Here is a 24,832-nt window from a genome sequence, read left to right as displayed (position 1 = left end):
GTTTTATAGCAGCACCTAAGGAGAAAGTGTGGCCAAATCAAATGTACATAGTGGAATTTCAGAGATTACTCTCTTTTATTTATTTTTTGGGGGGGTTGTTGGTTTTCTGTGGGTTTCTTATTTTCTTTCTTTTTTTTTTTTTAGCCAGGGAATGGCCTCTGTTTTTCTCTTTTCCTATAGATTGTTCTACTGCTTTCATTTGTTTCACTGTTTTTTTTTTTTAAGATTTTATTTATTTATTTGGGATAGAGCAAGAGCGAGCGAGCGAGCGAGAGAGCACAAGCAGGGAGAGTGGCAGAGGAAGAGGGAGAAGCAGACTCCCCGCTGAGCAGGGAGCCTGAGGCGTGGGGCTCGACCCCAGGACCCTGGGACCATGAACCCAGCTGAAGGCAGACGCTTAACTGACTGAGCCACCCAGGAGCCCCTGATTTCACTTTTTGATTATTGATTTTGTTGCCAGTATTTCTTTCTATTTTTTAAAAAGATTTTATGTATTTATTTGACGGACAGAGAGAGAAAGAACATGAGCAGGGGCAGCGGCAGGCAGAGGGAGAGGGAGAAGCAGGCTCCCCGCTGAGCAGGGAGCCCAGTGTGGGATTGGATCCCAGGACCCTGGGACCACGAGCTAAGCCGAAAGCAGATGCTTAACGGACTGAGCCATGCAGGTCCCCAGAGATTACTCTCTTTTACAAAAAGAAACCAGCCTTCTTATTTGACACAATAAAGTATGTTTTAAAGAAAATGAATAATTATAGCAAGGATGTAAATAAAACTCAAGCTTTTATCATTAGTATTAACACGAGAATCACTTTCCCCCCTAGAGTACAATGGCGTGAACAAAAAGGTAAAGATAGAAGTTTTTCTTTTTCATTTTTTCATGATACTTTGGCTTTTTTGTTGTTGGTGGTTTTTGAACTGGGCTGTTAGCTGATTTGCCCTGAACGGCTTTTGGAAGCTTTCAGATTGGATGATGCTATTTTAGAGGGTCTGATGGGGACTCACACATCGTATCTAGATAGCACCAGTTATTCAATGAGGTCAGATTACTTTGCAACTGGCCAATCATATCCCAGAGAACTCTGAGAGAGGTTGGCTGGGGGTGGGGGGGATATTTTTATTGTAACAGCAGATGAACTTAGAGTGTGAAAGTGGTCAGTGAAAGAGACAGAAAGACAATGGGCAGACACCCCAACAGTCTATTCTTCCCCATCCCCCACCAACAACCCATGAGAAATTTTCCAAATCACTTTTTACATATGTCTTGACTGTTGATTCATCAAAGATGTCTTCACTGGATTCACAACTCAAACCACATTGCCGTATTTTTTTTTTAATAAAGAAAAGGACTGAAGATGTGAATATAGCATTTCTTCTATTTTTACAAATGGATGTGTTCAATACAAAACACCGTCAGCAGCTAATACTGTGTATGTTGGTATGCTAGGATCAAGTGGGTACACAGGTAAAACTGTAACATTCCCAAAAGAAATATGATCAAATGCTTTCACATGCAGTTTGCCTTCTTCCTCCACTTCTTAACAGAAAGAGCTTTTTTGGATACATTTTGTCAACACTGAACAGAAGAAACAGCTTTTTCAAGAGACCAGAGTGTTTTCCTTCTGATTCACGGTGGATGCCTACAAGAGTATTTCCTTTTAAGTTAAAGCATTTTACGAATTCTTCCTACTGAATCAATTTACATACTTTTATCAGCACTATTTTTAATAAGTAACTTTTCTTACTGAAAATTCGTTTCACTGTGTCCCAACCTTGCTGTGATGCTTGGAGAGAAAAGAAGCAGACTTCATTTAAAACACTCTTGTTTATGATGGACGAAACCGCGAACTTTTTGTGATGTTAACCCGCTCACAGAAAGAGAATCTGAACTTCAGAGTCTTTTGTGTTTGGAGAGAAGGCGCACCAAGGAGAATGGGCTCATTTCAATTCAATGTATTATAGGAAGGAAAAGATCAAGGAAGAGCTGGTCTTAAAACTGTCAAAATATGAGAATTTGATGGGAAGAAAGAAGGAAAACAGAGCAGTTGGAAATGCAAAGATAAAAGAGTTGGATCCAGACATGTCTATGTAATTTCCCAGAAATGGAAACTGTACTGGCAATTTGGAAAGAGATATCAAGAAACAATAAGCATTAAAGGTTGAACGTTTCTTGTAGCCGTGAACTTGGAAGGCTCTTAGAACACATGGCATGATGGGCTTCTGATTCAGCTACATATGGCCTTATGCTTGCTGACTGACAAAGGGAGAGACCAAGCCTCATAAGGAATTAAACACTGAAGGGGAGTTAAAGACGATTTCAGAAAAAGACTCTGGGAAGCTTCTAGGTCACCAGCGGGGATTAACTAACTCAGTCTATGCAAGACACATAGGAAGAGATCACGTATGTAATTCCAATTCATTAGGCAACACCTCTATTATATACGTGTCATTTCTTTTGTTTTCCTGATGGTCCGAGAGTTGACCTAAAATTGCTTAAGTAGTTGGTGTTTGGGTTTAGGTGCAAATAGAATTCTTTCCACTACAGCAGTGATTCCCAATCCTGACTACTTGTCAGAAGCATCTCAAGGGTTTTGTAAAAATACAGATTCTTGGGCCCAAGCCCAGGAAATTCTGATGCAGTCGTCTAGAGCAAGCTCTGAGAATCAAATATTTTTTAAGTTCTTCCAGTGACATGGGTGTCTGGTTGGAAAACAATGGCCGCAGTTGCAACCGGATAGCGTGAGAATGGGTGAAGATGAGGGGCCAGGAGGGAAGGGAGTGGATTCGAGGAACAGAGGAACACTGCTGCTGTGTGACCAGTCTGCAAAACTACGCTGGTCACAAGGAGTCTCTGAGAATCCTCCTAGATCTGAAAAACAGGCTTTGGCGTCACCTGCATTTATTTCTAAGACCCCAGACTTTCCTAATCAGCCCACCATCTCTCAGATGGCTATTGGATACTCCGTGGTTTGCAACTATGCTTTCAGAAGCCACAACAACCATGATAAAATGCTTCTGCCGCACCATAGATTCCCCAAGATGAATTATGATGAGACACTCAGGTCTCCATCAATACATAGTAAAAAAATAAAACAAACTAAAAAATAAAAATAGGCGTTGGAAACTATGGATGCCTTGAATAATTACTTGGCTAGTTATGTGCCCCTGTTTCAAAAAAAAAAATCAAACAATAAAATCAGTAGCAAAATGTGCATCAATCCTGGCCACATGCACAATGTTCTTTCTTTTATTCAATATCGCCTTTGTCTTTTGTGCTCTATTTGACCAGGCTGAGAAAACCAAAATATCTGCCTACAACAAGTCTTTAAGATCTCCCAGAAACACAAGGGGAATAGTGCATTATTAATTTCTCACAAAACTTGATCGTGATCTCTGTAGCAGAGTGGATACCATTTCATCTGGCAGGCCATGACAGTTATTCACATCTCTGGGGTCTTTGGAATGTTGTCTCATGATTGGTTTTTGCAAGAGAAGTTCCTAGAGCTGCGGTAGAAGTTCCAAGAGTGAGTCTGTGCCATGATTGCTGGCTGTTCCTCGATGGGTGGGGCGCGCACAGAGCACAGGGCTGTGCTCTCTGATTCCACAACGAAAGTAAAGACAATGGTTCCGTGGGAGGGCTCGGATCCAGAGCCATGCCATGTTCATTTCCCCAGTGAGTTCCAGTCAAAGTGTGGAAACAGGAAAGTGGGAGGTGGACGTGGGGCAAGGCTTATAGCACCAAGGAGAATGACAACGACTCTGCATTTTTATCGCTTCCCTCAACAAAGGTCTGTGAGCATCTAGTATGTTCCAAGCCCCCCGCTAGAGGCCAGGGGGACAGCACACCAGACAGAGATGATTCTTACCCCACGGAACTTGCGGGCATGTAGGGGAGCCAGACGAAACGAAGCCAACTAACAAACAATAATTTCCAAGTTTCCTGAGAGCTAGGGAGACAGGGTTTTAGGCAAGGGAAGGTCACATCTGCAATGTGATTGGAGAAGTGGAGTCTAGCAGCTGTGCGCCAGCGTCAGTGGGATGGAGAGACCAGTAGAGAGGTAACTGCAGGCGTCCCGACGAGACATGCCGTGAGACATGCCGGTGGCCGGCCGGGGAGGGCGGCAGTGAAGGCGTGACCCCCCCCCCCCCAAACACCTGAACGGCCACCACTGGCAGCCACGTTACGGATGGACTCACCTGCTTTGTACCACTGAGGCAGTTCCCGCAGGCGAAGCGATCGACAGAACCCTGAAGTAGAAATCATGAGATCTGGAGCACTTTCATCACGATTCGACTCAGCCTTCTTTAGTTGGAGGGAAATCCTTGCTTCCAGTGCAACGCACATCTAGGAGCCAGCATCTTCTGTTCCCGGCACTGCGCTGGAGCCGGGGATGAGGAGGGAAATGGTGCCGGCAATCTACCTCCGCTCAAGAGGAAATGTCTAAAAGACAGTGACAGATAGGACAAGAATCACAGAAAATGCCACAGGGTCTTGGGGTGAGGGGAGGAGTTCAACAGCAAGAGAGGAAATCCTAAGTGGAGCGAAGGCGGAGCAAACGTGTGGAAGCGGGCAGCTGGGGGCATGTGCTCAGGGCCCCGTGTGTTTCGTTCAGGGGCTGGATTTGCAGAGAGTGAGCCTGAGGGTAGCCCAGGGGTAGGAGCAGACACTCACTGCTCAGCCTCTGATCCTTTCACATCCTTGGCAGTTTTGTGCAACTTTGCATCTGTATCAAATGTGTATATGAAAAGCAAACTCTCACTTTGAAATTCTTCTTCCCGGTGGCTCGATTCTTTCCCCTGGGGTGAGAGCCCAGGGCTCACACAGTTCCAACTGCTATTAAAACAGATGCTTAGAACCACAGAGCTAAAGCTTAGGTACCTATTAAGAGAAGCTGCTGATTTCTGAAATAAATTGTCTTTCTTATTTGAAAGGATTGATGCCTTCCCTTCCCTTCTCTTCCCCTGCCTTCCTTCTCTCCCTCCCTTTCTTCCTTTCAAGGAAGACTGGAAACGTATCAAGGAGTTCAGGCTAATGTCCCGAAATCTTGGCTAGCCAGGCTTTTTGAGGTTGCTGGTGCTGAGATGTGGCCACAGAGATCTGTCTGGGGGAAGACATCCGAATCTGTCCACAGACATTCATGGATTGCTCTGCTTAGCGGAGTAGCTGCTGCAAGAATTGTTATGATTTATTTTCAGAAAGATATTCTTCTTTGGCTCTTCGTCACTGTGACTAAGAACCATGCTTCACAGTTTCTAAGAGCCTGCCCTGTGCGCAGCCCTGCACTTCCCTACAACATGGTAGGCTTGTGGGCAGACAGGTGCATGCCCACGGGACATCCTGAGATCCCCTCACCGCTCAGACTGATGGGGGAAGCAATCATTAAGAGACCCCTGCTGCACCTGCGTGACCCCTGGGAGATACCTGGAAGCCAGCATCTGGGGACACACTGCCATTTTGCCCCATCCAAAGTATGTCCTTTTTATTTTTCTCTTTCTTGTCACATAGGTGAGTAACACAGAGTATAGAAACACGCATTACAGAGAAGGCTTCCCAGTCTCTGGAAACGTTTCCCTCCTGCTGCTATGGCCTTCAACATAGGGGAAAATGCAGCTCAGTGCTCATCCTGGAAACTTCCGTTCACGTTCTGGATGTGAGTATCAGGGAATCTCTCTTACCATTGGTCTCTTTGTTCTCTGATCCTCTTTCCAAAGGCACATTTCTCTAGAGAGTGTGTCTCAAATGCTGTATGCCTACGAAGCTCTTTACAAACATTAATAGACAGATGGTTAGTTTATATAAAGCACTCATGTATTGCTCTGACGTAAGCAGTGAGGAGCCCATGGTTTACATTTTTTGGTCTTTCTTTTAAAGAGGAATGAGAAATTATATTCCAGATGTTCCAACCTTTTAAGACAGGGAAGGAAGGCACGAAGAAGGAACCAAGATTTTTAAAAGAATTTGGACCCTTGGTGAGGTCCGTGCAAATTGGCGTAGGGGCTCCCGTTGATCTTTAGAAGTTGAAAGCAGGTCTTGAGTTTACTTTCCACCTTCAGATTCATGCTTCTGTGCTCTGAGCAGACCCCAAAATACCGAGCTTCATTATGAGCTTCTAATTCTAAAAAATACACTTACAGTGTCACTAATGACAACGATAACGGAAGTAAGGCAGCATTTGTACAAAAAACCCAAGAAGAGAGGCTATTTCTGAGTTGTCGATGGCCACATGTTCGGAATTCTTTATCAATACGGTCATGTAGAATCCTAACTTGTAGTCTTCGTATATATGTCCCTATTTTAGGCAATCAAATGTCTCGACAATATCAGCTATTACATTATTTAAATCACTTGGCATTTCATGTGCTTTTTTTGTGGAGTAGTCATGGTGTTTGAATATCGGTTCTAACACGGTGTACGGTGTAGACTCTTCACCACATCGTGATCCGTGTAGAAAGTCAGTGAAGGGAGCATAGGTATCCGCTGGCCACGAATTCCTCTTCTGCCTCATACAGCGGTGTGCCCTGGAGACAGTGACAAGACCCCCCTGGACTTCAGTTTCCTCACCTTTAAAAAGAGCAAATAATAACAGTACCTTCATAGGATTAGTGTAAGAATTAAGTTAGATAATGTAGGTAAAGCGTAGTGTTTAGTATGTATTAAGTAGTTAATCGAAGCTAACTTTAAGGCACACACGCACCTGGATTTCATACACCTGGAAGGAAATCTGTATGTGTGTATGTGTAAACAGTGGTTATTTAGGGGTTGTGGGATTATAGGAGATTTTAATTTTCTTTGATTTTCTCTATTTTCCACGTTTTCTAGAAGGAGTTTATAATATATTTATAATGTCATAAAATCTTTTAAAAGATGCAATGTAGGACAAGTGACTTATGAGGACGGTTATGGCAAGAGCAAAATGACACGTAAGCTTCCATGCCTTAGAAAAGGACAAAAAAGTGAAAAGGTAAATCTTACAACATGGCTCCTACTGCATAGCAGAGATCTCAAGGGAACAAAGCTGGAAATGAGTTGAATGAGCCAAAAGTGAAAGAAGGGGCAGGGCAGCCAAAGACAGTGGGGTAAAGGCCAGAGACCTTCAGTTTAATAAATACTTCCAGCAGATCTTCTCCAAGGCACTGGCATTTTAAGATTGCAGCAGAATGAGGTTTTCTTGGAAAGTGTACCTCAAAAGATTTAGAAGATGAAGACCCACAGCTGTTCAAGCGCTAAAGAAAAGCAGAGAATCAATAACCCGATTACAGTTCCATCTACTTTTTTCCTAAGAGTGAAATGGCATCGAACAGCTCAAAACAAATAGAAACTTTCTGGACGGATCGAGCCCCTGCTGCAGATGAAGGGGGAGCCTCACTTCCAGCGGGTTCGGTTATATTTGGGCGCCAGGTATGTGAATTTTTGCTGAGAAATCCACTTCTGCCGGCCTTTCTGTCTTGCTGCATTCCCACGTCTCTGCCAGCAGCCTTCGGCATGGGAAGTCCAGCCTCTCTTGCTACACGTTCAGGCATCTTCTGGATTCTTTCTCAGATTCCGCCACTGCAGTGAACACATTCTGAGAGCTCTAGCTTTCGGTTAAGTGATTCTTATGACGCAGGCAAAAGAGAGCCACAGGGGTTTGCTGTTCAGCCCGTGCCCCTCTCTGGGGTATTTGCACCATTTGCTGGTCTTACCAAAAATGGAAGTTGCTGTGCTATTTACTGGAAGGGTATCACTCCTTCCCTTCCCTCCCCACCTCCCTTCTCCCCTCCCCTCCCCACCCCTCCCTTTCCTCTCTTGTCTTCCTTCCTCCCTCCCTGCCTCCTTTCCTTTCCTTCCTTCCTACATTCCTCCAGCGTCTCCCTCCCTCCTTCCATGTCACTTCCTTCCTGTCCCCTCCGCATGTACTCATGCAGTAACTTCATCAACTACCTATTAGGTGCCATCGAACGCATTATGCACCGTGAGTGCAAAGATACCTAAGGCATGACCCGTGCTGACAGATATTACATTTTCATTGTCTTCGTTTTAGCTCCCAACTACACTCTCGTATCCATGCAGCCACTCCTGTTTATTAAGCGTCTGTTTCGTGTCTGGCATTTTCACGGAGCTTATTGTACTTAATTCCATCATCTACCCACAGGTAGGTGTTATTAGCATTCCTGTAAAACAGATGATTGAGTTAGGCTCAGAGGGTTTAAATATCTAACCCAGGGGCACTCATTTTCTATGAGGAGGAGTCAGAAATTTATTGATTTTGTTTTGCTTCCAAATTCAGTGCTTTTCCTACATGTTGACTATGAAGGACCACGTCCAGGCTTTTCTGTGCTTGTCTTCTTCATGCTGCACTGCCCACGTGGTGCACACAATAAATACTTGTGTGGAATTAGGTCCCAATTGTATTAAAATGCTCTGCCCGATTTATTTGTTCATGTGCTTGTATCTGGCCCCATCGTTCAGACTTTTCACATGTACACGCATGGTTCATTACAGGAAACCGGTCAATGTTCTACTGCTCATGTGCAGAGAGCAAGGTGCATAGCCAGGAGTCGACCCTGAGCTGACACAGTTACAAATGATACTGCCGTGGACGCCCTCACGCAGTTCTTGGCCTCCCACATGTGCTCACGATCTTGGAAGGTGCTTACCTACAAGTAGAACAGCTGAGTGGCGCACTAGGGGCCTGCTGAATTTTATCACATGTTCACAAATTAGTCTCTGAAGTGGTCCTACCAATACACTCTCACTGCCACGGCACTCACGTGCCCGCTCTCCATACCCTTTTCAACACTGGATAGTGGCAGACTTAAGTCTTGGTCAATCTGCGAGCTAAGCAAGGGCATCTTCTTACTCCAGTTTGCATTTTCCCCATTTGGTAGTATCATCGAGTGCCTTTTCACGTTTATTGGCCATTCAGGTTTCTTCCTTTGTGAAGGGCCCCGGTCATGTGCTTTGCCAACTCCTATTGGGTGGTTTGGGGAGTTTTTTTCTTATTAACATATAAGAGAAATCCATCCTGGATATGAATCATTTAGCTGTTATTTGTTGCAAATATCTTTCTCTTTATTTTCTTTCTTATTTTTTTAAAGATTTTATTTATTTATTTGACAGAGAGAGAGAGAGAGAGAGAGCACAAGCAAGGGGAGGGGCAGAGGGAGAGAGAGAAGCAGACTCCCCGCTGAGCAGGGAGCCCAACACGGGGCTTGATCCCAGGACCCTGGGATCATGACCTGAGTCAAAGGCAGACACTTAACCAACTGAGCTACCCAGGCATCCCGTGAATATCTTTTTCTTTAACCACTGTCAAGTTCATCATCACATTTTTTTTTTGTCTTTAGAAAGAGCATACAAGGTCAGTTCCAAATGGGTGGAGGGCTTTTCTTCTTCTTGAATCCGATGCAAGATGTCATACGTAGTCTCTGTAATTAGGTGAACAGCTTTTGCAGAGTTGAGCAAAAACTTCCCTACGAAGACCTTCAAGGTTCTTCCCCAGATGTGAAGAGTAACCTCCTCTTAGCATTTGGGGAGTTAGACGGAGACAAACACACGGTACAGACGGTCCCCTTTAATAAACCAGTAGCTGAGTAGGGCCCACACGTCTCAAAACAGCCCCAAAGTAGTTTGCAAGTAATTTCTGTAAGCGACATTTGTCACTTAGGGATCACTGTTTAGGCATCTCAGATTGAAAATTTTAACTTTGACTACATGCATGGAGTCCTTCTACTTCTTCCCCCTCTTACTAAGAGCAGGTTTCAATTATGTAATTATGGTTAAAGAGGCCTGAAGAGTTTTTACTCTTATGCCTTCCCCCTGATTGGATAATGGTTTGCAATGACTGGTTGAGAGCTGTGGAAACACAAATATGAGGCCAAAAGCTTGGATATCTATATAAATATTTACAAATACGCTCGACTATAAACTCTGTGAGGTGCGGGCCCATGTTTACCATACTCACGATGGTTACAGCCTCAGCGTTAGGCTCAGGGGCTAATCCTAGTTAGTGGGCATGTGCTGAACATTCCCAGGTCACAACTATTTGTTGAATCCGAAGTCTGCTTAGACACTTTGTTTTCTATGAGTTTGGTGTAATCTGAGTGACACTATAGCCAAAGTCCCGCCGTCATGAAGCCCCCGTTGTAGTGGCAGGGAGAGATGAGTGCGACTACAGAGACAGGACTCAGTGAAGTGGGGTAGAGCTGTGGGGTGGTGGGATGGCGATGAGAGTGTTTCTATTGTAGAGACTGTGGTCTGAGAAGCCTCGCGACGAGGGGTCCTGGTGATATCAGCAGCATTTACTAAACAGAGATAAAAGAGTCACGGAGATGGGTTGAGATGTATCAAACAGTCTCAGGGCACCACAACAATGACTTCCAATTCAGCAGGTAAGCACTGTCTTTGTATTTTTATTTGGGGCCGTTTGCATGAGTTTTGAAAAAAAAATGGGGACTGAAACATTGATTTTAAATTAGAAGGATTAATGCATTTGTAAAATATGCTCCTTTTTCTTTGGGGGCATAGTTGACCCCTGAGAGAACAACTGGCTTCTACAGATTGGTGGGGCTTTGGCGGGACTCAGCTGTCTAAGCATTTTGTGTATTCTGACCACCCCTAACCTCCTACGGCCCACTCCAGCAGCCTCAAACCTTTAAGCCCTGTTGACCGCTCGCCTTCTGCAAGCAACTACAAACTACACGGGATGATTTAACAAAACATTATTGGAAACTAAATATAAAGTGGAGCATGGAGTTCACGGGTAGCAACTGCAGATTGCACAAACAAAACATTCCGGTGATGAGGATTCTCTCGGTACTGGTTTAATGCAGACTTCCTCCTTGTTTCATTTATTTTGAAAAACTGATTTCCAAGTATCTAGTAGGTGTTCAGTGTTTCTAGCCTCCTCCCCACAATGACTGCCTGAAGAGAAAAAAAGGGCTCTTCTGGGGGTTTTGTTTTGTTTTCCTAGCCAAGCGCTTAAATCAGGACTGTTTCCTAAGTACCTTTTGTTGGGTTTCCTTGTTGGGTTTATTTTGCTTGAGTGAGTACAGCCACCTTCCAATTTCCTTCTGTACCCTTTTCCTTTTTTTTCTTCTGAAGCCATCATCTGCCCTGGCTGGTGGAGCCGGTCTGCAGACCTTGCAGCCGGGTTGATTTTTGCACGGGCTGTAACTTCGACACACAGAATTTACGGCTTCTCTGAGGAACCAATTTTCAAGCTAAGAGAACAAATGAAAGTGTTCGCTCATCTTTCGAAAAATATTTATGCGCTTAGTATGTTTGCCCCTATCCATTGGGTTCTCAGTAATAAATACACAATGTGACGCCGGCTTTTCACCTACAGGGGGGTTTTGTCTTTTATTTCTGGGAAGTTATTTCCTCGCCTGACGTTTTATTTTCCTGATTTATTCATCTTGAACATGCTACAGAAAGCCTCTTCTCTCATAGCTATTGTTCTCTCCCGTTTAAAGAAGGCTTGGAAATGGAAACCCTGACTTGTGAGGGTCCTTCCCGGTTGATTCTCCCCTGCGCCGCTCCCTGTGGACAGTCTCGGCCGAGGCCGTCCGCGTCTGAGCTGAAAGCCGCGGCGGCGGGCGCGGAGCGGAGGGTGTCGCGCTGGAGACAGGCTCCTGCTGGCGGCCGGCGAGCCCGCCGGGGTTAACGGGGGCGCGGGGGTCAGCGCCCTCGAAGTTGGGGGCCTCGGGCCGAGCCGCGCCGGAGCCGCGGCGCCCGCTCAACCAGCGCATCCTGCAGTCCCGCTCCCGCCACGGGGCAAGAAGCGCCTGGTCTGTCGAGATCCCACGGAGATCTTGCTCTTTCCAGGGCCGCCTCCGCGACCAAGCGCGTTGCGGGGCCAGCGCAGGCGAAGCGGGGCTGGTGAGAGGAAAAGCCCAGGCCTGGGGCGGAGGAGGAACGAGGGGCCGGGAGCCGGGGGGATTTCCTCCCGCGCTTCCCCCTCCAACGGGAGCGGAAAATGTGATTTGCTGTGCATTCCAGGCGCGGTTCCCTGGGGTGACCTCTCCCAGCCGGCCGGGGCGGGGGGAGCAGACAAAGAGGCGAGGCAGGCGGAGAGGGGACCCCGCGGGGAGGCAGGAGGGGTGCGGGGGCGGGGGCAGTACCGGGAAAGGGGGCGGATAGCGGGTCCGGCGGCGGCGGCGGCGCCTGGCCAATGGAGAGGCGCGGCCCCGGGCGTCCGGCTCGGCTGCCGGCATTTAAACGGGAGACGGCGCGATGCCCCGCACTCGGTGCGCCCTCCGCGGACCGGGCGACCCAGTGTGCAGCGAGAGCCGTACTCTCTGTCCGGCTGAGCCCGTGCCAAGCCGGGGCGGCTCGGGCCGCGGTCGCACACCGCGCCCCGCGTCGAGAGCGCAGGCCCCGAGGACTCGCCGCACTGACAGGTGAGTGCAGAGGCTCCCGTCAGAGTGAGTGAGAGAATGCGAGAGAGAGAGAGAGAGAGAGAGAGAGAGAGAGCGCAGGGGTCCCCTGCAACAGACTCGCGCGTCCCGCTCAGTGCAGACGCGCGGTAGCCCTCCAGGCGCGCGGACGGAGGCCCCGATTCCCTTGGGTGAATTATGCAGAAAAATCCAGGGTCCTTCCGGCCAAGGTAACCTCACCTTGCGCGGTCCGCAGGGAAAGCCTGGGAAGGAGGATGTCAAGAGCGAGCGCTACGGCCCCGCATCCCATTTCCACCTCCGCGAGCCCAGCCAACGCGCTCCTGGTGCGCCTGCCAGCCGCGCCCGCACCTCAGAGGCGCGGAGTCCTGGTGGGCGCAGCGCGGGAGCCGAGGGGTAGCGAGCGGGAGCGGCGGGGAGCTGCCGGGACCCCGGGGCAAGCCGCCCTGGGAGGGCGCCGAGTGTCTGAAGCGGGGCGCTGGGGCTCGGGGCGTCTGGGGCTCCCGTCGGAGTCCCAGGAGTGATCCTGCGGCGGGCTGGAGGATCTGGAGACTCAGCCGCGGTCCACTGGCCCGTCCTCAAGGTGAGATGGAGACTCGGGCGGGAACAGAGCCGCGGAGCTCGGCCGCGCTGGAAGCCCGAGCGTCGGTAACGATCAGCTGAAGGGCTGTGAGCGGTCGGGGACGCGGAGTCCGGCGATCCCGCGGGGCTCACAGCACACACACTGCACACAGCCACTGGCTGGCAGCGCACGGTGCCCTGGTCTAGGCTGCTCCCGCCCCACGCGCGCCTCGGCTGAAGCGCCGACGTCCAGGGGCCAGGGAGCAACAAGCCGCCGGTCCGGCTTCCCCGGTACCCCTTCATTTGTGTCCTAGAGGCCCCCGCCTCGCCTCGCTGGGTCTCGCTAGCGACGGACGACGCGGGACTGGCGGCTTGGATGCCCCGGTCGTCCCCCGTTCTCTCTCTCCGTCTCGCCGACACCCTCGCCAGGCCCGGGGCTGTCACCTTGCCGGTCCGAGCGATTTGTGGACTTCAGGCTTGGGAAGAACGGACGCGCCACCGCTCCGGCTTGGCATTGCCTCCGGATCCCAGCTCCGCCTCGAGGGCGCCCCAGCCGGGTGTTTCCCCCGCAGCGGGCTCTGGCGACAGTCCCGGGCCGAGGCGGGGGACGACGGGAGGTGACCGGGCCTCCGCCGTGAAGCCTTTCCCGCGCGTCCGGAGCTGGCCTGAATGGGTCCCCGGGTTGAATCCGGCTGCCGCCTTCCCCTCCTCTGACGACTTTGAATCCCAGCACTTCTACGCAGAAATACGGCCTCGACGTTAGGGGTTAAAATCTCTCCTTAAATGACACAAGGGCAGAGAGGCGACCACTGGTAGGTAATTGGATCTCCCGCTGGAAAAAGCAGATCCGAGCGGTGTGCGCGTCTGTTTATGTTCCCCTTCGAGATGGTGCCAGGACACGAGTTGATTAAAACAATCTATTGTGTTAAGTGGGTCACGGGGATTTAAGCTGTTCCAGGGACCCCAGAGTGGTGGCTTCCTTTGACTGTACACACAAACGAATAGCAGAGAGGAGGTTAAGATAACCCCCAGCCCAGGGTGAGGAGTCTTCTTTCACCCCAGGGCTTTCCAGCCCCCACCCCTTTCTTTTCTTTCCTTTTCTTTTCTTGACTTTTCTTTTCCTTTCCTTTCTTTTCTTTTCGTCCTTCCTTCCTTTCTTTTTCTTTTTTCTTTTCTTTCTTTCCTTTCTTTCCTTTTTGGAAGGGGTGCCGGGGGGACTTGAAGAGATGGGCATTTCAAAGCAACAAGGGAAAGATCTTAAGAAAACTAGTCTCATCTCCTCCCTGGCCCACACAGGTCTACAACAGTAGGTGATTTGATTGCTATCACTGGATAAATTGCACTCTACAATTGAAGTATTAACTTATTATTGAAGGGTTCTTTAGAACCCTAGTTGCTGTGTGTGTGTATGTTTAACTCTTAGGTTATTGTAAGAATTAAAGTCTTCTGTAAACTTTGTAATTTTACAGGTTTCATATTTTCTTAAAAGTCCATTTTGAGTGAAATGTTTTGGTAACCCACGATCTATAGGAAATCCTAGCTGGCTGACACAATCTTTATGTGAATGATTACACAGAGAAGAGATCTCTTGGGTCCTCACATCTCTGAATCAGAGCTGCCTGCCTTGTCTTCTAAACTGAAGCCTTCGGTCTTAATGTTTAAGTAGCACTAGTGATACACGGCCAAGACATTTTATGCCACAGACCCCTTTCCGAAGAAATGCTTGTCAACAGTGAAGCCGGGGAGCTTGTTCTAGAATAGAGAGTTGAGGACTGATGGGAAAACCTAACCCTTTTATGTAAAGAAAAGTGGGGGGCGGGTAGGGGAGGTAACTGTAGCATCCAGCTGAAAGGCACAGATCAAGCAAGTGTTACCAGCCCGTGCCTTACATCTGCAAGGAATTTTCTTTAGTTTTAACATATGCTCTTAGAAATGCAAAGTACAACAGTAATTCCTGGGACAACAGAAGTTTTTTTCTTCACATGTGAACATGAAGATACAAACTAGATAATTATTTGACTTACAATATTATTCATACTGTATTGCATTAGAAACAGGTCCACGTGTCCCTTGTTAAGCACTGTGCCGGGTGTGCATAGAACAGTGGTTAAAGACGAGTTTGGGAGCTAGGTAGAACGGGTCTCCAACCCTGACTGTCCAGCTGAGGGGCTGTTTGACCTTGGGCAGATTGCTAACTTTTCTGACTCTGGATTCCCCGATTGGTAAAAGGAAGACAATATTATCTACCTCGTGTTCTACCGTGAAAAAGAAATTATAAAATACAGTCTGATGTATGCACAATGCCATGCATGCTAAGGGTTCAAAACTATAGAGAGCTCTTACTATTAGTGGTGGTTTTGGAAGAGGCAGTGACATTTTATGGCAACAGATACATGACAAGTTGGTTCTGAAATTAAATCCCAAATTCCACGCACACAGGGACCAGCACACATCCTGCAATACAATACAGAACCTACAGATTGGCTCTCAACAGGGCTGCTCAGTGACTATTTATTGCATTCTAACGTGTTTCCTGTTGACCTCAAAAATTGTGTACAATTATTCACTTCAGCAAAAAAGCTTCCAGGGAGCATAGAGCTCCTGAGATACTTAACTACCTGGTGGTCTCCTTTCTGTCCTGTGCAATGTGCGCAGCCAGCCTGACAGCTTGAAGGGTCTTCTGAATAGGGAGGTTGTAGTTGGGCCCTTGCAACGCCCACAGGATGAGAGTTTATCCTCTACTATTTTGCCAGCAAGTAATTCTTCTTATCTTCTTGGTTTGACTTGTCTGGGGAAAAAAAAAAAATCGACCCCGTGTATTCTTATGACATTCCCTACTTAACTTCTAAAAGGTATCTTTTCAAAAATTCAAGATCAAGTTAAAAATAACCTTTCCTTTCTTAAATATTTAGTTCTGAGAAAAAGGAAAAGATTATTCTAAACTCTGGCCTGCATTTAGAGCATTTGTTGTCACTTTAATTATTTTCTTCTACTGGGAGAATAATTTGATGTTATGCCTGTTGAACGTCTTTCTAAAACTTAATTCATCAGGAGGAATTGATCAGATGTTTGGGCATAGACATCTGGCTTGCTGACCAGTGTCAATTCACTGTAATTCCCACTCAGCACTCCATTTAACTGATTATAAGCAGGTTGGGTAGCTAAAATGAGAAAAACGGCAAGAAGAGTGCCAAGAGGAGCTGGCCTAAACTTTCCCCAAGACAATGAGAATATTGGATACAGGTCACACAGAGCGTTTTTATTTCTGATTCCCTGGACTTAGGTGATTGTGTTCTCAGAGCCTTGTGAAGATTAGAATAAATCACCATGACCTACACGGGCCAGAGGTGGCTGATATGGCTTATTCTGCGTGTGGATGTTTCCTCTTGATCACTAAGGGAAACCTGAAGGAAAGCATCAGGTAGAGAAGAACTGCTTTGAGGGTATCTATGTGCTCTGGGACAAGTGGATTGGAGGGGAGGACAGTAGTAAAGGGAAGAAAGGTAGGGGTGGGTGGGTCTTGCTGATGGAGAGCAATTGTGGAGAAAGTTCACCATGAAAATATGATCACATTACTTGGAGAAGCAGTAATGCATTAAGCATAAGTTGAGGCAGGGTTTGAAAAGAAGAATGTTGTCTGCAATGAGTATAAAGGGAGGGTCTCTGTGGGTGCCACGATGCATTCTGAACCCACAAAACGCAGCTCAACTTTAATGATGTGAGTGGGTCATTTCATGAATGCAAATTACTAAAAATGTTTGCAGCTCACGGTTGGGCAGAGGGATGATTCATGGGAACCCAAGGCTTGATTAGGATTTGGATTGATTTTTGATAATAGGGTGAGGTGTTGATATGGAAAAGAATTGTCTTCAAGAAATTTACGTAATCATGATTTCCTCCATCTTGTGATATTTACAAAGTGCAGATTATTTGGTGGCAATACACTTGGGATTTCAAGGGCAAAACAGCCCCTTTTGCTTCACTGAGTGATTGTGACCAGTCTGTGGTGTGTGTGGGAGGGAGGCTGGGTGATTGACCACAGTAACTTGACAGAGCCCTGGTTCTAGTATTATTAGAGTTCTTAACCTTCTTTTTTCTTTTTTTAATTATAATAATATTTTTTATTATATTATGTTAGTCACCATACAGTACATCCCTGGTTTTTGATGTAAAGTTCCATGATTCACTACTTGCGTCTAACACCCAGTGCACCATGCAATACGTGCCCTCCTTACTACCCATCATCAGTCTATCCCATTCCCCCGCCCCCCTCCCCTCTGAAGCCCTCAGTAGAGTTCTTAACCTTCTAACTCTTACTCCTGCAGGATATGCAGAGTTCTTCAGACAACGCCTGTTCTTTAAGCTGAGGTCTGTGTTGATTGAGATTCCTCAAGTTGGTTTTTACTTTTCTCCAAATAGCTAGTTATAAGTTTTAAAGAGTCAAAAGCCTCACAATAAGCACTGACGATTTTAAAAAGTAGGCTTTTTTAAAAAATGAAAAACCATTTTATAACATTTTCCACACCTAATAAATCCTATTTTGAGAAAAATTTACTTTTCTTGAAAAACCAAAAAACAAGAAAACGGCCTGTCATTCTAGACCCCTTTGGCTTATGGGGTTTGCACGCTCCCATAGGAACAGGAAGTCTGTCCAAATTAAAACTGAAAACCACAGTTGACTAATTTTGAATTTACTGCTTGCTTTATTGTTGGTTTCTGCCATAGGGAATACAATGGCTTCAATTAGAAAATGAAACCCACAGCATTCTCCCTGGGACCAGGTAAAAAGTAGTGGCTATCTGAAGTGTTCCTAGAAAAAGAAAGACAAGTATTAAGGTACTTGTAGGCTAGAAGGAGTTTGCTATACTGTTAAGAGAGAAATCAAGAAGATTGTGCTAGGCTCGGCTGCTCATTGGCGCACGGTGGAGGGAGACTTAAAATCCACGTGGTCCGTAACAAGCATTCACGTAAGGGAAGAGCGCCTACTCTCGCCAGGCGCGGAGGATAGGATGACGAATAAGTCCTCGTGACTCTCGGACTAGGTATTTATTTAAGGACAGATGTGAAAATGCCAGGAAGGAAAAGTTGAGCATAAAAGGAGCCCTATGTTGGTCTGGAGAAAGGAAATTGCATTTTTTGGACAGATGTTTGTGGGAGGGGATGGCTTTATGACGTGAACTGTCATATGCAGACAATGTACATTCCCAGTCAGTTTCAGATTGGCCTCTGTGATGTTGGGCTCTGAGGGTCTTGCTCTGGGAGGGCTGAATTGTCCTTGGGGCCATTTTTGGTAGGGATGAGGGAAGACTGTGGGTGTAGGCCCAGGGCTGTCTCATGTGCTCCTCTTTGAAATGGGCAGACACTGAATTTTAGTTTAGATCCTGGCCCCCAATTGAATGAATAGCAGAAACTTGTAAAAGCTTCTCAAATTCACAATATATTTGCCTAGGAGACTGAACTGTCACGGCTCAAGTTATTCTGGTCTCTGGAGAAAATCAGCACTGTTTTATAACTGGACTTTTCTCATGAGCGATTTTTTTAAAGACAAAACAAGGAAATTAATTTTTTTGTTGTTGAGGCAAAAAAGGCTCTGTTTAAAGAACAGGGATGTTGTAACATAAACTGATAAAAGCCAGGGAGTCCGCAGTCGAAAGAACAGGCGCTAAATGTCACATTATCAGTTGCAAACTTGAACTTGCCCCAAAGTATTAGGTTAATGTTGGAAAAATGGTGCCATTTAAGGATATTTTAAATTTAATATTTAATTATCTTAATTTGACATTATCCTTAGGGTTGCATGGTCTTTATTTACAGGGACTGTTGCTTAGAGAATGTAGATTCCGCAGGGCCTTTGTCTTTGAAAGGTAATTGGTTTATCTACTCGTGCCAACTTGTAGAGTTCCTTGGGGGGATGTGATAAGGTTACTATTAAAATGCACTTACTATTATGCATAATGCTGGTGTACAAAAGAGAGCAGGGAAATGGGTACTTCTCAGCCCTGCCCTTAGGTTCAGAACCACAGTGGGCATGGGGGGGTGGGTAGGGGAAGCCTCAAGATTCAGGTCAGATTTGGCAAGATGGCCTGAGAGCCAGGCTGTGAATTTGCAGTTGCACTCTTCGAAAAGAAAATCCTTCCGCATTTTAATAACTCTTTTCTGGCCCCTCCCCCCCCCAGGCCGCAAGTACTACAGGCCTTGCTACTCAAAGCTTGTTAGAAAGGCAGACCTACCCACGGAATTAGAATCTGCATTTTAACAATACCCCCAGGCGATCGTCCGCTCCTGGAGATTTTAGAGGCACTTTGTCAGGAGAATCTCCATAGCGTGGTGCTTGCAGTCTTAAAAAATAGGCTCCGCTTCTCCTCTTCCTCCTCTGTCCCCTCTACCTTCCCTTAACACTCTGCCTCTAGAGGAGCCCTCCTTTCTCTGATTTACATTCCTCACTCCATTTTTTCCTCTCTCTCCATCTTTGCTTTCCTGTTTGTTTGTTTTGTCAGTTTTCCCTCTGCCTCCCCCACTTATCTAATTTTTTTGCCATTGTTCATTGCCCTGTCTGCCCCATGTCTAACTCCAGGCCCGTCCACAGTAATTCACGATAATTAATTTATCCTACATGTCTATGGCATTTATTAATGTAAATATTTGCACATACCTGTCTTCCTGTGCCGTTTTCTACCTCCTAGATTTTACACACACACGTGAAGGACATATTTCACCATTTAAAAGTAGAAAAATGTCTATCATGATATCATGAATGATATAATAAATAGCTATGCCCATTTAAAAATGAGAACAGGTGAGAGGTCCAGGAGTGTTAGGAGTTAATGTGATCTTTCTGGAAAGGTAATTCATTCTGTGTGTGACCCTGCCATAGATTTGGTTAGTTCTCAAACTGCTCTTGTTTGTACCTCCAATTTGTTCTGAACAACCCATCTGGGGAGATGAGGTCTCTGTACGTTGCTTACATGAAGTCATTTCTTGAGAAGCAAAGTGATTTTCTCATGGTCAGATAGCAAGTTGCTGCCCCAAGTCTTGGACTGAAAACTCAGTCTGGACTTTCCTCCAGTGTGTGCACCTGCTGAGTGCTCTCCCTCCGTCAGCGGCTCACCCCTCTCCTCCAGGGCTCTCCTGGCAACGCCTGCGGTCAGCCGACATCTAAGCATCTGCCCGACGGACGGAGCGAGGCAGGACTCAGGCAGCAGTCAGGCTGCTCGGAGAGAAAAAGACTGGGAGCCTTTCCGGGCAGATGACGCCTGGGTGGTGAGGCTGATGTGCCTTCTGTAAAACAAAATAGAAAATTGGGTTTCTCCAGAGAGGTGCAAAGGTAATTTGGCCTAATACAAGAACGAATACAATTCGGTAACCGTAAGACAACGTCCCATGTGATTGGTGTCAGCAGCCAGGAAGGAATTCCGGTGGGACGACATGCCACGAAGAGATAGGCGGTGGCTGAGCTCAAATCTTGGCTTATTCACCCGGGACCCTGGGCCAGCTGCTTGGTGACTTGACGGCTCGGTGGGGGATGAGAATAATTATACCTGATTCATAGAGATATTGTGAGAAGGAAATGAAATATCTTACATAGAGTGTGTAACAAGGGCCTGATAAAATGTTAGCTGCTATTAATTTTCGAATTGACTTGTCCAACTTTTGTGTCTCCCCTCTCTGTGCTTTCCTCCGTTAGCATGAGCCGCACCGCCTACACTGTGGGAGCCCTGCTTCTCCTCTTGGGGACCCTGCTGCCCACCGCCGAAGGGAAAAAGAAGGGGTCCCAAGGTGCCATCCCCCCACCAGACAAGGCCCAGCACAATGACTCCGAGCAGACTCAGTCTCCCCAGCAGCCGGGCTCCAGGAACCGGGGGCGTGGCCAGGGGCGTGGCACGGCCATGCCCGGGGAGGAGGTGCTGGAGTCCAGCCAGGAGGCCCTGCATGTGACCGAGCGCAAATACCTGAAGCGAGACTGGTGCAAAACCCAGCCGCTGAAGCAGACCATCCACGAGGAGGGCTGCAACAGCCGCACCATCATCAACCGCTTCTGCTACGGCCAGTGCAACTCCTTCTACATCCCCAGGCACATCCGGAAGGAGGAAGGCTCCTTTCAGTCCTGCTCCTTCTGCAAGCCCAAGAAGTTCACCACCATGATGGTCACCCTCAACTGCCCCGAACTGCAGCCGCCCACCAAGAAGAAGAGGGTCACGCGAGTCAAGCAGTGTCGATGCATATCCATCGATTTGGATTAAGCTGGGCACAGCCAGCCTAGCCTAGGGATGCAGCCCCAGGCGGGCCCAGAGCCAGACCTAAAACGACCTGATTCTTACTTGGCTTCAACCTATAGGCAAGAAGAACCACCAGCTGCCTTCCGACAGGAGCCCGCTAGCGCGTAGTTTGTATGCATGAGTGTGCGTGCGTGTCTGGGGGTTTGCAGACGCCAGAGGAGGGCACTCCCTATTATGCAAACGTATCCGCTTCCATGGGGCTGGCACAGAAAGCCCACCCCCGGGGGAGGCACGTGAAAAGGGGCAGGGCTGCGGTCAGGTGCTGCCGGTGTATTCCACGTGCCCTCCCGGGGACCAGAATCTCCCTTCTGAATGAATGTTAATGCAAGAGGCTCCTCTGAGGGCGGGAGACCTGTTTTTGTGCTGCGTTATACTTGGGAAAGGTATTTCCACCTGTGCTTGCTTCTTCCCCCGCGTCTCCTCCCTTCCACATCCATCCCTTCTTATGATCTCAGTGACTGTTTCAGTCTAATTCCCTCTCTGCCGGGAACTCTAAATTACCTCACTTGACCATAGACGTCACTGTTTCTCATTTGGGGAAGGGTCTTCCGACTCGGGGAGGCTGGTGTGCGCCAAGGGCAAGAAGGACACAGGAGGGAGAGAAGGGAGGCATGGAGTGGGAGGCCAGTTGGGCACAGCACGAGTTCCGCAGGGAGACGTGCAGAGTCTTGAAAGGCCAACCCCGAGACAGTGCGACCCATGCTTCAGCAAGTTTCCCCTGGTATTGAATGGAAACCAAGTGAACAGAGGAGAAACGAAATTGCCAAAAAAGCGCTAACTTTGGCTGTCACTGTGATCTGTTGAAATTGGCTGTAACCCAACCCAACACCAAACTTAAAACATAAATATTGACCACTCCTCTTTTCAGAACCAAGTGAGTGAGCAAGACCAAGATGACCCCTACCCCCCACTTCGCCCCTCAGGCAGAAAATAGATGTAGTCCGGATGCTGGGTTGGGAAGAAAACAAACACCTCAAAAGCAGAAGGTCCTCGGATCTTTCCTTTTGCTTGGTTGTAATCCCCTCTTTCCCAGTTCGTTATTTCTGTGTAATGCTTCTGAGAGCCACAACCCCGTATTATAAAGAGCCGGCCTCCGCTGAGTGTACCCGGCAGTGAAGGACCAGGCTAAGAAGGGAGAACTGAGGGCGTGCTCCTTTGAGCTAGAAGTACACTGCGGGTCTTCTTGTTTCAGTGGGTGGGAGATTGAGCTGGAGCAGAGGAGAATAAAGAAGTAAAGGAGACTGCCTCTGGCTAAGGAGTAGTTTAAGGCCTGGGAGGAGGTATAAGGGATGCCCTCCCCTTCTTCCTTTGCTTTCTCAGGGTCTAATGGGAAATCCCAGTCAAGAAATCAGAGTATTTGGGGGGGGGGAAGTCAGAGCCTTTGGGTGCATTAGCTGTCTCTCTACTGGTAGACCCCTCCTCTGATTAAACTGGGGCTCCTCCCCATCCCTGCTTAGGATTTATCTAAGGGACAAATTGCAGGGCGGTGGACCTTACTGCTTTTTGGATTTGGCTCACCCGTTCTCTTCAAGCCTGAGGTTTTCTATGTAAGCCCATCCCCACCCCCCAAGACACTTTTTTTTTTCTTTTTTTGCCTTGTGCCTTCTCATCCTCGCTAGCCAAGTCACATGTGATATGGGAAACAAGCACCATTGACTAGCATCTTAGTTACCCATCCAGGCGCCAGCATTGCACTAAAGAGGCTGCTTTTATTTTATTTTATTTTATTTTATTTTTTGGTGCAGCGCTCTCCCATCTAACAGCTAAGCCGGAACTGTACTTGGAGGCAGAAGTGATCTTCAACACCCAAAATCTTGGGTCGAGTTTGGAAACTTCTGAACTCACTACTGATGATGATTCCACACGAGGCAAATTTGTCCGAACACACGTTTCGTGTATTTCGTGTGCACTTTATGGCCCTGCCCTAACCCTTTCTGTCATGCACACCCCTCCAACAGTGAAGCTCAGGATGGATTTAAGGAAGACACAGATCCTAAGCCGGAATTCTGAGGGTGGGGGAGAGGGGAAGAAAGGGGAAGGAGCTGAGCATGTGAAACCGCACAGAGAGGAAACACGACACTCGGACCCAGCAGACACTGAACTTCTCTTGTTGTTTTAGCTCTGCCACAAGCATGCAGTTTTGTTAAAGAGAGATGAATTACGTTGGCAGCAGGCATCTTCTTTCAGTAGCTTGTACCACAGTCTTGCATGTAAGTCGGATTTGGCTTAAGTAAAGAGAATTGCCTCAAAATTAACTTCACTGAGATCATCAGCAGCATAAGTACCCTGAAAAAAACCAGCGCTAGCCGGAGAGGGAATGTCTGCTTTTCTTACTGTGCCTATATTGAGACCAGCAAAGTAGGGTGTGTCTCCCAACGTTTATCGAAAGTGCTGTATCTATTCCATATTGTATTGGAGTCACCGGTGAAGCAGTATGGTTTTTCATTACTATGGTAGAATTTTTTTGTGGTGAGATATTTGTGATCTCAATCTTTCCTATTAAAATAACGCCAAACACCAAATAGGAATTTTATGACGTACACTTTGTGCTTGGCATTAAAAGAGAAAAACACACATCCTGCGAGGCTGTAAGTTGGTTTTTGTTATTGTAGTTCTTCAAAGTTAAACAATGTAAGTGAAAAATCTGGAGGAAAAGGTAATTTCCACTGTGTGGAATGTGAATAGTTAAACAAAAAGTTATGGTTATTTAATGTAATTATTAATTCAAATCCTTTGGTCACTGTGGTTTCGAGCATTTGCTTTTTCTCCTTTATTGGACTTCCTCTGAGTTGAGCAAGGAAGAGAGTGGCACGTTGTATGTTGGAGGCTTTTGTCAGGTCAGAGGGAAACAATAAAATCTTGACACATCTGAACGTCTGTTACAGAGTCAGGACGTGAGCTTTTGCTTTTTTTTAATCGAATGTTCTTTAAAGGTTAACATTTCTGAAGCAATATGAAGAAAGATTTTTCATGTTATTTTGGAAGACTTAATGACATGTGTATACAAATAGCAGATAATAATGAATAGTTCACAAGTCCTTTTAAGGAGAAAATCTAAAATGAAAAGTGTATGTCCAGAACGTGTCTAAATGACCGGTTAAGGCTTCAGAGTGGAAGGAGTTCTATTGATTTGTCATTCTCAAGATATTTAATATCAACTGCATTATGTATTATGTGTGCTTTAATCATTGAAAAACAACAAAGGATTATATAGACTGTGATTGAATTACTTTGTTATGTATGAGGATGAGAGGCGATTTAATAGTCTCATAAAAGTTAATTTGGTTTAAAGCAAAGTTTTATGAACCTGTAACTAGAATTTGATTTTAATCCCAATTATGTTCTATATTACCTTTCCCAAAGAGCAACCAATAAATAGAAACTCTCCTCTGTGTCTGTGTGTGTGCATGTGTGTGTTCAACTGGTAGTGTTCACAGAACAGGGATTCACCTGTCATGGGAAGGGAGGTAGAAAAGAGATGAATAGATTTCTCGTATCTCAGAGGGAACTTATTTCTTCCAACTAGGACTTTAAGGTTTTAGCAGGACACCTCAGGCCGTGGCAGTTAGAGATGAGGGGAAGTTGGTGTGCGTTGGAAAGCACCAGCCTCTTCCCCAGAGCTA

At 46.8% G+C, this 24,832-nt stretch overlaps 1 protein-coding gene across 1 annotated transcript; it reads left to right on the top strand.

The window, feature by feature from the left end:
• Positions 1-12,142: 12,142 nt before the first annotated feature.
• Positions 12,143-24,601, top strand: GREM1 (gremlin 1, DAN family BMP antagonist). The gene is made up of 2 exons (XM_045815815.2): positions 12,143-12,378; positions 20,618-24,601. The coding sequence occupies exons 1-2, from the start codon at positions 12,212-12,214 to the stop codon at positions 21,171-21,173; spliced, it is 723 nt and encodes a 240-aa protein (XP_045671771.2). The 5' UTR covers positions 12,143-12,211; the 3' UTR covers positions 21,174-24,601.
• The last annotated feature ends 231 nt before the right edge of the window (positions 24,602-24,832 follow it).

Source organism: Ursus americanus, chromosome 36, assembly GCF_024610735.1.
Source record: "Ursus americanus isolate L20-20 chromosome 36, mUrsAme1.1.p, whole genome shotgun sequence".
Lineage (NCBI taxonomy): Eukaryota > Metazoa > Chordata > Mammalia > Carnivora > Ursidae > Ursus > Ursus americanus.
The sequence above is the reverse complement of the archived record's forward strand: the minus strand, read 5'-3'. Positions and strand labels throughout refer to the sequence as shown.